This window comes from Saccopteryx leptura, chromosome 6, assembly GCF_036850995.1.
Source record: "Saccopteryx leptura isolate mSacLep1 chromosome 6, mSacLep1_pri_phased_curated, whole genome shotgun sequence".
Lineage (NCBI taxonomy): Eukaryota > Metazoa > Chordata > Mammalia > Chiroptera > Emballonuridae > Saccopteryx > Saccopteryx leptura.
Window position 1 is genome coordinate 147,909,375 of NC_089508.1, and position 13,099 is coordinate 147,922,473.

The 13,099-nt window shown below is 35.6% G+C and overlaps 1 protein-coding gene across 2 annotated transcripts in view; it reads right to left on the reverse strand.

Annotated features, from left to right (window-relative positions):
- Window positions 1–689: 689 nt before the first annotated feature.
- The window catches only part of LYRM7 (LYR motif containing 7), a 33,477-nt gene continuing 21,067 nt past the window's right edge, over window positions 690–13,099 (reverse strand). Inside the window, exons 5-6 of one of the 2 annotated variants that reach the window (XM_066388077.1) lie at window positions 4,739–4,810; window positions 690–1,594 (exon numbers count right to left, since the gene is read on the reverse strand). In XM_066388077.1, coding sequence (XP_066244174.1) covers window positions 1,524–1,594; window positions 4,739–4,810 — 143 coding nt within the window. In that variant the 3' untranslated portion in view covers window positions 690–1,523. The remainder of the gene's footprint in view (window positions 1,595–4,738; window positions 4,811–13,099) is intronic. The other variant, XM_066388078.1, reaches the window with a different exon arrangement.

Below are 13,099 nucleotides of genomic sequence, written 5' to 3' on the forward strand. Positions count from 1 at the left end.
AGAATGGAAAAGAGTTATATGACTTCCAAAAGGGCTTCATATATTAAGAAAAAGGAAGATTCTAATAGTGTGGATTCAGATTCTTTTTTTTAAAGAATACATATCTTTATTTTTTTTTATTAGAGTTTATATTAACTATTGTTTTCTACTAGTTTCAGGTATACAGCACAGTGGTCAGACAAATATACACATCACAAAGTGCTCCCCTATATTTCCAGCACCCTCCTGGCACACAATTACAATATTATTCACTATATTTTCTATGCTGTACTTTATATCCCTATGACAACTTAATAACTACCAATCTGCATTTCTTAATCCATTCACCATTTTCATCCAGTCCCCTAAAACCTCCTCTCCTCTGGTAACTACCAGTCTGTTCTCTGTATCTAAAAATCTGTATTAGTTTTGTTTATTTTGTTCATTAGATTCCACACATAAGTGAAATCACATGGTACTTGTCTTTCTCTGACTGATTTATTTCACTTAGCATAATACCCTCTAGATCCATCCATGTCTCCTCTGGTAATTACCAGTCTGTTCTCTGTATCTAAAAATCTGTATTAGTTTTTTTTGTTCATTAGATTTCACACATAAGTGAAATCACATGGTACTTGTCTTTCTCTGACTGATTTATTTCACTTAGCATAATACCCTCTAGATCCATCCATGTTATAGAATGGTTAAGCTTCTTCTTTTTTTTTTTTTTCATGGCCAAGCAATAATCCATTGTGCATGTGCACCACTACTTTATTATCCACACATTTATGATGGACACTTAGGTTGTTCCCATACCTTGGCTACTGTAAATTCTACTAAAGCTATATTATATAGTTTGACTGAGGGTAACTATTTCTTTTAAAAATAAGGATTTTTTTTTATTCCACAAGAGATTCAAGGTGATTTTGATATTTTATCATCTACCTTCAGAAAACTGATTAAAAAAATGTCTTTATAGGTACACAGAGATACTCTCTACCTCTAAAAAGGAACTATATTTTTGTTAGTTACAGAAATCATTTCAGTGTTTTAGGAAACAAAGGCCACCTTCTGTGGAAAGTTGGCACACACTGTGATATTTTGACTAATTTAATGTGTTTTGGACTAAACATCAATTTAATCTAATAATTTTAATCTAACAGTTTCATTTCACATGGGTGAAAAACCCATCAACTTGTCAAAATACTGCATTTTCAAATAGTTATTATGGTAAGATCAAAATACTCATCAAGGTCAAAGAGAAGTAAATATAACTCCCAAAGCATTTATTTTACTTTATAAAGTTTAATTTTCAATGTAAATGAAATGTCTTCTTATCTACTATTCTTTAGAAATACTCAGCTATGGCCTGCCATTTTTAGCATTGTTCTTTTAATAAGAAATTTAACTATGAAACTACATTTTAATTCACTCATTTTCAATATGCCAGTTCAGAGAAAAATATCAGCATTTCCAGGACTTTTGTCACAGTTATATATTTTAAAATGAAAAATTACAACGATTTGATTTTTGTCCTAGAAAATTCATTGCTTCTGAGTTGGTGCATCACAATATGGCACATTTTCTATAAGAAGGTCTTTCCTAGGGACCAATTCTGAAAGAAAACCATAAATGTAATAATTAATATCATTAAAATTAAATGTAAATACATACACTCATTCACCTTAAAATTTATAACAATAAAACATGGAGTTTTAAGGCAAATCTTTCAGGGGTATTTTATTTCAGCTAACTCCTAAGGTGGGGTCCTGGATTTTATTTCATTTTTTTAGAGAGAGATAGAGAAAGGGGAAAGGAGAGAGATGAGAAGCATTAATTCATAGTTGTGCCACTTTGGTTGTTCATTGATTGCTTCTCATGTGTGCCTTGACTGGGGGGGGGGGGCGGGGAAAGCCTAAGATGAGCCAGTGACCCCTTGTTTAAGCCAGTGTGACCTTGGGCTCGAGCCAGCAACCTTGGGCTTCAAGCCAATGACCTTTGGGCTCAAGGTAGCGACCAGGGATCATGTCAATGATTCTACACTAAAGCCAGAGACTCTGTGCTCACACTGGTGACCCTGCGCTAGAGCCTGATGAACCCTTGTGCAAGCTGGTGACCTCGGTGTTTCAAACCTGGGAACTCAGTGTTCCAGGCCAATGCTCTATCCACTGTGCTATCACTGGTCAGACTGGAGTCCTTGATTTTAAAGGAGACAGTAGGATTCTCATTTCACATTATATAAAAACATGTATGACCAACTTAATCCTCTATCATTTATTATATATAACTAATTAAATAACTGACCAGAATTCAGCTAACGCACATTATCAGCTATCTGATTATAGATAATTAATAAATGAAATCATCAATTGGGAAGTGTTTTTATACTACTTACTATGTAAAAAGCAGGACTTTCTTAATTTAAAAATTCTAAATTTTACACAACAGTGGTTCTCCACTAGGGGTGTTTTAGGTGGTCATATCAACTGAAGAATGCTACAGTAATTTAGTGGCAGGAGTCAGAGATGTGTGGGTCAGTTGGGTGCAATGAAGAACCATCCTAGTCAAAATGCCATTTGTGCCCTATTGAGAAACATAGTTAAACAACAATAATAAATGTAGATTTTTTTCTTCTTTTTTTACTGAGAGAGAGAGACAGACAGGGACAGACAGGCAGAAAGGAAGAGAGATGAGAAGCATCAACTCATAGTTGAGGCACCTTAATTGTTCATTGATTGCTTTCTCATATGTGCCTTGATGGGGGGAGGGGGAGGCTCCAGCTGAGCCAGGGACCCCTTGCTCGAGCCAGTGATCTTGGGTTCAAGCCAGTGACCATGGAGTTCTATGATCCCACACTTAAGCTGGTTAGCCTGCGCTTAAGCAGGTGACCTTGGGCTTTCGAATCTGGGTCCTCAGAGTTCCAGATCAAAGCTCTACCCACTGCAACACCATTTGGTCAGGCATAAATGTAGATTTCTGAGTAAGATATGCTGGAGTCAACTGAGGTAAAGCTCTTAAGATATAAAATTTTGCATGACTTGTGATGGCGCGGTTGATAAAGTGTCAGTGTCAACTTGGAATGCTGAGGTTGCTGGTTCAAAATTCCAGCCTTGCCCGGTCAAGGCACATATAGGAAGCAACTACTATGAGTTGATGCCTCTCACTTTTCCCCCCTCTTTCTCTCTAAAAATAAATTAAAAAAAATATTTTTAAAGATATAAAATTTTGAGGAGATACATGATTTCTCTGTTTTTAACTCCAGAAAATCTGAAGTCAGGTGAATTGTCAAGATAAAAAATGTTCACACCATGGTCTATGAAATAACTTGCCTATACTTTTCAAAAACATCATGGTCATGAAGATGAAAGATCGAGGAACTGCTCCAGATTAAGAAAGACTTAAAAGAAGTAAATAAATAAAATAAATGCCACTTGTGTGATCTTCAATTGGATAGCAGACCAGAGGGAAAATCTGTTGTCTGCTGTTATAAATTACAGTTAAGACAAATGGAAAAATCTGAATAACAGAACTGTACAATATTAATATCCTAATAATAATACTATGGTTACAGAAGAAAGTGTCCTTGTAAATTCAGGAAATACACACTGAAGTATTTTTTAAAAATATACCCTAAAGTATTTTCCAGATCTAAACCCAAGTGGGCTGTCATAATTTAAAGAAAAAAAAAGAAAAAGCTCATTAGGGGAAAAAGAAGCATTATTCTCAAGAAAGTTCAGAAAAAAATAACAAGGAAGGGTGATAATGCAAATGTGGTAAATGTTACCCTTTGTGGAATTTGGGTAAAGGAAATTCCTATACCCTTTAACTTTTCTTGCATCTTTTCTGTAAACTTGAATCATTTCAAAGTTTTTTTTTTTAAAGATATCACTTTTAATTCAATTTAGAAGGAAAACAGAAATTCTCACTTAATAAAAAAAATAACTCGGCCCTGGCCGGTTGGCTCAGTGGTAGAGTGTTGGCCTGGTGTGTGGTAGTCCCGGGTTTGATTCCCAGCCAGGGCACACAGGAGAAGCACCCATCTGCTTCTCCACCCCTCCCTCTCTCCTTCCTCTCTGTCTCTCTCTTCCCCTCCCGCAGCCAAGGCTCCATTGGAGCAAAGATGGCCTGGGCGCTGGGGATGGCTCCATGGCCTCTGCCTCAGGCACTAGAGTGGCTCTGGTCGCAACAGAGCGACATCCCGGATGGGCAGAGCATCGCCCCCTGGTGAGCATGGCAGGTGGATCCCAGTAGGGCGCATGCGGGAGTCTGACTGCCTCCCCGTTTCCAGCTTCAGAAAAATACACACACACACAAAAAACAACTCATATGACTAAAAATAATGTTCTTATTAGCCAGATGGTAAACCTTGTTTACTGAACTAAAAACCAGTTAAATATGTAATATTTAACCACTGTTTATATCTTACTTCACCAAACCTTTAGAGGTTTTACCAGATTATAGTTTAGGTATTAAGTTATTAACAAAGGCAGTACATCTTTCCACTTATTAAACATATATGTGCCTATCTTACAGTGAACATTACATCAAGAAATGAAGATACAGAAGTGAACAGTACAGTTTCTTCAGTAGAACATGGTAACTATAGTTTTTAATACTGTGTTGCACATTAAAAGATGCTAAGAGAATAGATCTTAAAAGTCGTTATCATAAGAAAAAATGTAGCCATGTATAGGGACTAGTTAGATTTATTGTGATCATTTCATAATACATACAAGTATCAAATCAGTATATTGTATACCTGAAATTAATATAGTGTTACATGTCAATTTTGCCTCAAAAAAAACCTCTTCAGCTTCAGAGAGTTCACAATCTATAAGAAGACAGATAGATTAACAAAAGTCCAACAAATAATAGTTTAAATGAGTAAGAGATTTCATTTTTCCCATATCAAGAAATACAGATAACGATGGTTCTGGGCTACTGAAGACCCTCAGTACTATTAAGGACCCAGCCTCTCTTCTTCCTGTTCTGCCCTGCCCCCCATCATGTGTGGTGGTCTTCACTATTTCTGTGCCATCACATATGCATTCCCAGCAGGAAGAGACAAGGAAAAAGGGCAAAAAGAGAGTGCAAGCTTGGTCTATGCCTTTTTAACAGGAAAACAACAGCCTTTTTGGAAGCAACATACAATAGACAGCAGCTTCCAATGGCCAGAAAGATGTCAGGTGATCTGAGAAATCTTTTTTTGTTGTTTGCCTGGCACATTGCACCCTGAATGTAATTTTTCAGTTAGTAAGAAAGAATGAATACTGGAGAGGTACAAATAGTCTACCCTTTTAGCTACATACACAAACATTTGCCCTTCTTCCCATTATAGAGTATATCCATTTACTACCTGACCCCTATGTTCTCAACCAGATTCAAATCAAGGATCTCTGGCTGATGTGCCAGCCTTTCCATTAGGTACAGCTGTGGCTCACATGGTAGATACCCATGAGACTACAGTAAAGAATAAACAGGATATAGTAATGAAAATGGGAAACACATGGCAGTCTATTCCACAGCAAATCCTAAATTCTAGTGGACAGGAAAAGCAAAGACTTGCTTTTGGCAAAGCAATTAATTCCCTAGTCAGCCAATCTGGCAGCACCAAATCCTATGTTCTGGGAGACCCAAAAACCTTCTCTTGTCCACTGTCCTTCACAGCCCCTCGTCCTGTCCTCTGGAAGATCCTCCTTATCTAGAGGTAGGGATATTGGGGAAGACGCCCTTCTTTGAGGCTCTGAAGTTTTCACAGTCCACTTCTGGTTGATATGAGTTCAGGGGCACAAGGATAGCCTTGAGAATTGAAGAGTAATAGCCAGGCTGGGAGTGTCTTGCCAATATAATTCATTCCAAAACTTTCTAAGCTTCCTATTTGTTTTTTCCTCAGTCATTGCTATGTACAAGTAGCCAGAGGCAAACATCTTAACGCAGTTTCGAAGCATGAAGATTTTCACCCTTTGGTAATCGCTTTTGTGTTCTGTCCATCTCCTAACCGTAGCGACTGTACACTTCTAAAAGTAATGAAAAACTACAGGCTCCAGTGAGTAAAGGCATCCTATATCTGATCTTTGCTGGGCAAAAGAGAAAGTTTGGGACATTGATTTTTATTTCATGTTAGAGCTCAGAAGTCCCCTTCTTGTTTTGGCTTTAGTTTTAGTAGATAGGAGCAACTGGCATTTCAACCCTGCAAACATCTAAATCAGCAATTTTCAAGCTTTTTTTATCTTATGGCACACATAAACTAATGACTAAAATTCTGTGGCACAGCACAAAATATACTATATTTTTTGCTGATCTGAAAAAAAAAGAGGTATAATTTTGACGCATTCATACAGAACAGCTATGTTGTGTTGGCTTTTGTCATTTTCTTATCTGACAGTCTAAGGGAAAAGAAGGTAGTGCCCCTAATAGTCAGGGAATGCACATTTTAGAAATTCTTGCAGCACACTGGTTGAAAATTGCTACTCTAAATTATAGGACTCTCAATCAAGTAGACTTCAGATGTGGACAGAATAGTGCTGCTTATTAGCAAAGCAGTACTTCCTTCCATCTTTGCTTTGCAGACCAACTATCTTAATCTGCATTCACCATCTTTTTCAATATTTTGCAGAAAGCAGAAAGAAAGACATAATCAGCACACATTGACATTCTGAGTATTTCCCCTATTTCTGTAGGGGTCTATGTTCCGAGAAGCAGTGGGAGGCATTACCCTTACATTTACCACTATGTAACAGTGGTCAGGTCCATGCTAATCATGTCCCCTCCCACCTGCCCTGCCTCTGATTCAACTAAATTCACATTTTAGGTTGTGCAATTTCCAGTACTTTACTTCTGCTAACAAGTTCAGTTGTTCTTAGTTAAAAGTAACAAGCTGACTCCAGCACATTATGCTGAAAAGGCATTCATTTGGTCTAACACATGGAATTGTTGTAAGGGCTCAAGAGTTAGGCAGGCTTGCAGCTCAGCTTCTAGGAACAGTGTCCAACGCCATGCCACAGAACTGGCCTGTTGATACAAAACTGCTGCTACTATGAGGCACTAGAAGAAACTGTGACTATTTCTTCCCCCATGGAGCACAAGATGCTAAACTTCAGATGCTCCTTACTACATCTGCTCCTGCCACCACCCCAATGTCACTCTGGATCAGTCATTCGATTCTGCAACCACTGATGCTACTCCTGCCAGCAAAAGAGATTCTGTGCCAAGCCTCTTTTCTCAATTTCATTTTGAATACAGGTACATGTGCTGCACCCATGTCAGACATTTGTGCTTGAGTTGCACAGGAAACTGAAGAACTGAATTTTCTAGATTCTATCCTGGGGATTTAGAACTCACTCTGGAAACAAAACAAGGACATTTAAAGAGTGGTAAATAACCAGAAAACCTGTCAAATTTCACTACTCCATCCATTGTACAATGCACTTTATTAGATAATCTTTGGAATCAAATGATATCCTACAATGAATATTTTCGATATTTATTAATTGCTAACATTTTAATTGGCCAAATATATCACAGGCAATTTGCATGCAGTATACAATTTTTCACTGTAGTTTTGTTTTCTAGGTATAAAACCCTGACTTTGCTCTATATATTATAATCAAGTACCACAACATTAGTTTTTTTCTTATACTTTAAGCCCCTAAGAAACTTTTTATCTACTATGGCCATGTTAAATGTATCATTAAGAAGTAATTTCTTACTTGATCATAAAAAAAAAAAATCTTACCATTTGCAACAGCATGGATGGACCTAAAGGTTGTTATACTCAGTGAAATAAATCAAAGAAAGACAAATACCCCATGATTTCACTTATTGTGGAATCTAAAGAACGAAATAAACAGACAAAATAGAAACAGACTCAAAGATACAGAGAATAGCTTGATGGCTGCCAGAGCGGAGGGGGCTGAGGGACTGGGTGAAAAGGTGAAGGGATTAAGTACAAATTGGTAGTTACAAAAAAAGTCACAGGGATGTAAAGTGCAGCATAGGAAATATAGTCAATAATATTGTAATAACTGTGTATGGTGACATATGGTTACTTGAAAGATAGGGGGGATCACTTTGTAAAGTATAAGACTGTTTAACCACAATGCTGTACATATAAAACTAATAAGAAAAATACTGAATATAAACTATAATTTAAAAATAAAGTAAAAAAAAATAATTTTCTTAAAAAAAAAAAAAGGCTTAACCTCAACTATAGCCCCAAATCAAAATTTGGGTCAAGATTTTAAATAAATAAAATAGAACATGAGGAAATACTTCCAAACTCATTTTATGAAGCCAGCATTATATTAGTTCCAAAATCAGACAAATACGCTACACTAAAAAAAAAAAAAAAAAGTTATAGGCCAATATCCGTGATGAACTTAGATGCAAAAAATTCTCAACAAAATAATAAATCAAATTCAACAATTTTAAAGAAATTAATTTATTGTAGCGATGCTAGAATGGTTCAACATCCACATATCAATCAATGTGATATATATACCTCATTAACAAAATGAAGGATAAAAATCATAAGATCAGGCCCTGGCTGGTTTGTTCAGTAGGTTAGAGCATTTTACTGAAACAACAAGGTTGTAGGTTTGACTCTGGACAGGGCACAGACAGGAAGCAACCAATGAATGCATGACTCAGTGAAACAACAAATGGATGCTTCCATTCTCCCTCCCCCCTCTCTCTCATCCTCTGTCTCTCTAAGAAAACAAAATCAATCAACCAATCAATCAATCAAAAGAAAAAATTATGCCCTGGCCAGGTAGCTTGGTTAGAAGCACAGATTTGGTTAGATTCTCGGTCAAGGCATATACAGGAACAGCTTGATGTTCCTGTCTCTCTCTAAAAAATTATTAAGTAAAGTAAAATAAAATAAAAATTAAAAAATCATAGGATCAACTCAATATATGCTGAAAAAGTATTTGACAAAATTCAAATTCTTTCATGATAAAAACTCTCAACAAAGGGTGGGGAAGGAACATATCTCAACATACTAAAACCCACAGCTTTATAACAAGCCCACAGCTAATATCATACTTAATGGTGAGAAATTGAAAGCTTTTCTTTTAAGAAACAAGACAATATGCCCACTCTCACCACTTCTATTCAACATAGTATTTGAAGTCCTAGCCAGAGCAATTAGACAGGAAAAAGAAAAGGCATCCAAATCAGAAAAAGTAGAACTGTATTTATAGATGACATAACATTACACATAGAAAGCTCTAAAGAAACTGTTAGAACTACTAAATGAATTCTGTACAGTTGCAGGATAAAAAAATCAATATATAGAATTCCTTTGAGTTTCTATACACTTATAACCAATCAGAGAAATTAAGACAACAATCCTATTTACAACTTCATCAAGAGCAAAAACCTAGGAACAATTTTAAGTAGGGAGTTGAAAGACCAATACACAGAAAACTGTAAGACATTAATGAAAGAAATTGAAGAAGACACAAACAAATGAAAAGATATTCAGTGCTCATGGACTGGAAAAATTAATATTGTTAAAAGTTCCACACTACACAAAGCAAGTTATAGATTCAGTGCAATCCCTATCAAAATCCCAGTAACATTTTTCACAGAAATAGAACAATCTAAAAATTTGTATGAAACCCCAAAAGGCCCCAAATAACCAAAGCAACGTTGAGGAAAATAAAAAGCCAGAGACATCACACTTCCTCATTTGAAAGTATATTACAAAGCTGTATCAATCAAAACAGTATAAAACAGAAACATAAAAACAGACACACCAATCAATGGAACAGAATAGAAGCTCTTACTATAAATCCATGTATATATGGTCAATTAATTTATGGTAAAGGAGCCAAGAATATGCAATTGGGAAAAGATAGTTTCTTCAATAAATAGTTGAGAAAATTGAATCACATACAAAAGAATGAAAATGGATCTCTATCTTACACCATACAAATAATTAACTCAAAATGAATTAAAGACTTGAACATAAGACCTGAAAACAAAACTCCTAGAAGGAAACATAAGCAGTAAACTCCTTAAAATCAGTTTTGGCAATATTTTTTTGGATTTAACAACAAAAACAAATGCAAGAAAAGCAAAAATAAACAAGTGATGCCACATTAAACTAAAAAGCTTCTGTAGAGCAAAGGAAATCATCAACAAAATAAAAAAAGCAACCTAAAGAATAGAAAGAAACATTTGCAAATCATATATTTGATAAGGGGCTAATATCCAGAATATATAAAGAATTCACATCAACTCAATAGCAAAACAAAACAAAGCAATCCTATTAAAAATGTGCAGAGGATCTGAATAGACATTTTCCAAGGAAGACATACAAAAGGCCAACAGGTGCTTAACATAACTAATCATCACGGAAATGAGAATCAAAACCATGAGATAGCACCTCAAACCTGTTAGAGTGGCTATTATAAAAAAGACAAGAAATAAAAACCGTTTGCAAGGATGCAGAAAGGGAAATCCTGGGGAGCACTGGTGGGAATGTAAATTGGTATTTCAACCAGAACTACCACACGATCCAGTAATTTCATTTGTGGGTATTTATCCAAAAAAAATGAAATCACTACCTCAAAAAGATATCTATACCCCCATGGTCACTGCAGCATCATTTTTTACAACAGCCAACACATGGAAACAACTTAAGTGCTCACCATCAAATGAATGAAGAAAATGTGTGTATTTTATGTGCACATGTATGCATATCACACCCATACAATGAAATATTATTCAGCCATACAAAATAAAGAAATCAGTGTGAATGAACCTTGAGCATATTATGCTAAGTGAAATAAGTCAGAGAAAGACAAATATTATATAATCTCACTTACATATGGAATCTAAAAACAAAACAAAAACTGAACCCATAGACAAAGAGAACAGATTGGTGGTTGCTGAGGCAGGGGATAGGTGTAGATGGACCGCGGTTACGCTACAGTACAGTAGGGAAAGAATGGTGTTTTCAATAAATGCTAGATCAGTTGACTCTTCACATGTAAAAGAAGTAAATCTTGACCCCTATCTCACACCACATACAAAAATCAACTCTAGTTGATACAAACAACCCACTGGAAATATCAAACAATAAAGCTTTTGGAAGAAAGCATATGAAAATCTCTTTATGACCTTGCTTTAATAACACTTAAACAGGACTCAAAAAGTACAACAGGTCCTGAAATAATGCCATTTTTTCCAATCTCATATCAGTATAACATTAATGAGAAGCCTTAGGATCTTAACTCTTATTTGTATCAATTAGACAGCAGAAAAACTGGTTTTATCATGTCGCTTCACATAAAGTTGCAGAAACTATTGGTGCCATTGTGGACTTACTATACTAACCACAGGGGGAAAAAATGGATAAATTGAACTACATTAAAATTAAGAGCTTCTCATCAAAAGATAACATTACCAAAAAGAAAAAGCAAGACACAAAGTAGAAGATTTCTTTCATACATATATCCAACAAATGATGTATATTCAGAACATATAAAGAATTCTTTCAAATCAATAGTAAAAAGGCAGATAATTGCAAAAAACTTGAATAGCCATTTCATAAAATAACTGGCCATTAAACAACTGAAAACATGCTAATACTTCATTAGTTAACAGAGAAATGCAAATCAAAATCACAATGTGATTCCATTATACAACCACCAGAAAGACTAAAATTAAAGAGACATCCAGTTCCAACCCAAGTGTTGGGAGGCTATAAAGCAACTGAAACTCTTAGACACTGCTGTTGGAAGTGTCTTTGGAAAACTGGTTAGAAGTATTTACTTAAAGCTAAATTAAATACATAATCCCTTTTACCTGGATAATTCACTGCTAGATATACATATACCCAAGAAAATGAACTATATATGTATGTGTGTTCACATTTTTTAAACCAAAGGCACATAGAAGAATGTTCACAGACTCATTATTTATTATAGTCCAAAATTAGGAACAACCTAACCAAACAAGAGAATGAATACTATATAGTATATTCAAACACTATTCATAGAAATGTTGCTATACACAACAATATAGATGATTCTCACAAATATAGAGAGAAGAAAGCTGGACAAAATAGTAATCCTATATGATTCCATTTATATAAAGTTAAAACACTTTATTAAGTTAAAAGTTGATAGTGTTAAAAAGTTAGGGCAAAAAAAAAAAGTTAGGGCAGTGGTTATGCTTGGGGGAAGAGGTGACTGGGAGTATATAAGGCCATGAGGATACTGGTCGTATTATATAACTTGATGTGGATGTTGGCTACATGAGTCTTTTACTTTGTGAAAATTCATTGGGCTGTACAGTTATAAATCGGGTACTTTTCTGTTTGCATGTTATATTTCAATTCTTTAAAGATAAAAAAGCCTTTCAAAAATGGTTTAATTTTTCTTTTGTTGTTGTTGTTATTGTTGTCCTCAAATAAACACAAATAAAACAAAATATAAGGTGAAATGAGATTCTGCCAGGACACTTGGGGTATAATAAAGGATCTTCTACTCTGTTTTTATTTCCTATAATCCCAATTTTTCTGCATTAAAATAACTAAGCAAAGAATAAAAGATAAAGAAACAGACTTAGTCTAAGTAGGTGACAAATGATACTAGAAATACTAAGAACCCCAAATAAATATGATAAATATAGTCACACTGTTTTTATAAGGTAGTTTTGTAACATAAGGAGCCATTACAATTTTTTTTAAAAATTAAAAAAGAAAAGGAAGCCTGATCAGGCGGTGGCACAGTGGATAGAGCATAGGACTGGGATGCAGACAACCCAGGCTAGAATTCCAGAGGTTGCCGGCTTGAGTGCAGGCTCATCTGGCTTGAGTGTGCGGTTGCTGGCTTGAGCATAGGATCACAGACATGACCTTAGGGTCGCTGGCTTGAGCCCAAGGTTGTTGGCTTGAGCAAGGGGTCACTAGCTCTGCTATAGCCCCCCCCCCCTCAAGGCACATATGAGAAAGCAATCAATGAACAACTATGGAGCCACAGCTAAGGAGCGGCAATGAAGAATTGATACTTCTCATCTCTCTCCCTTCTGGCCTGTCTGTCCCCATCTGTCTCTCTTGCTGCTAAAAAAAAAAAAAAAAAAAAAAAAAAAAAAAGGAAAACATCTG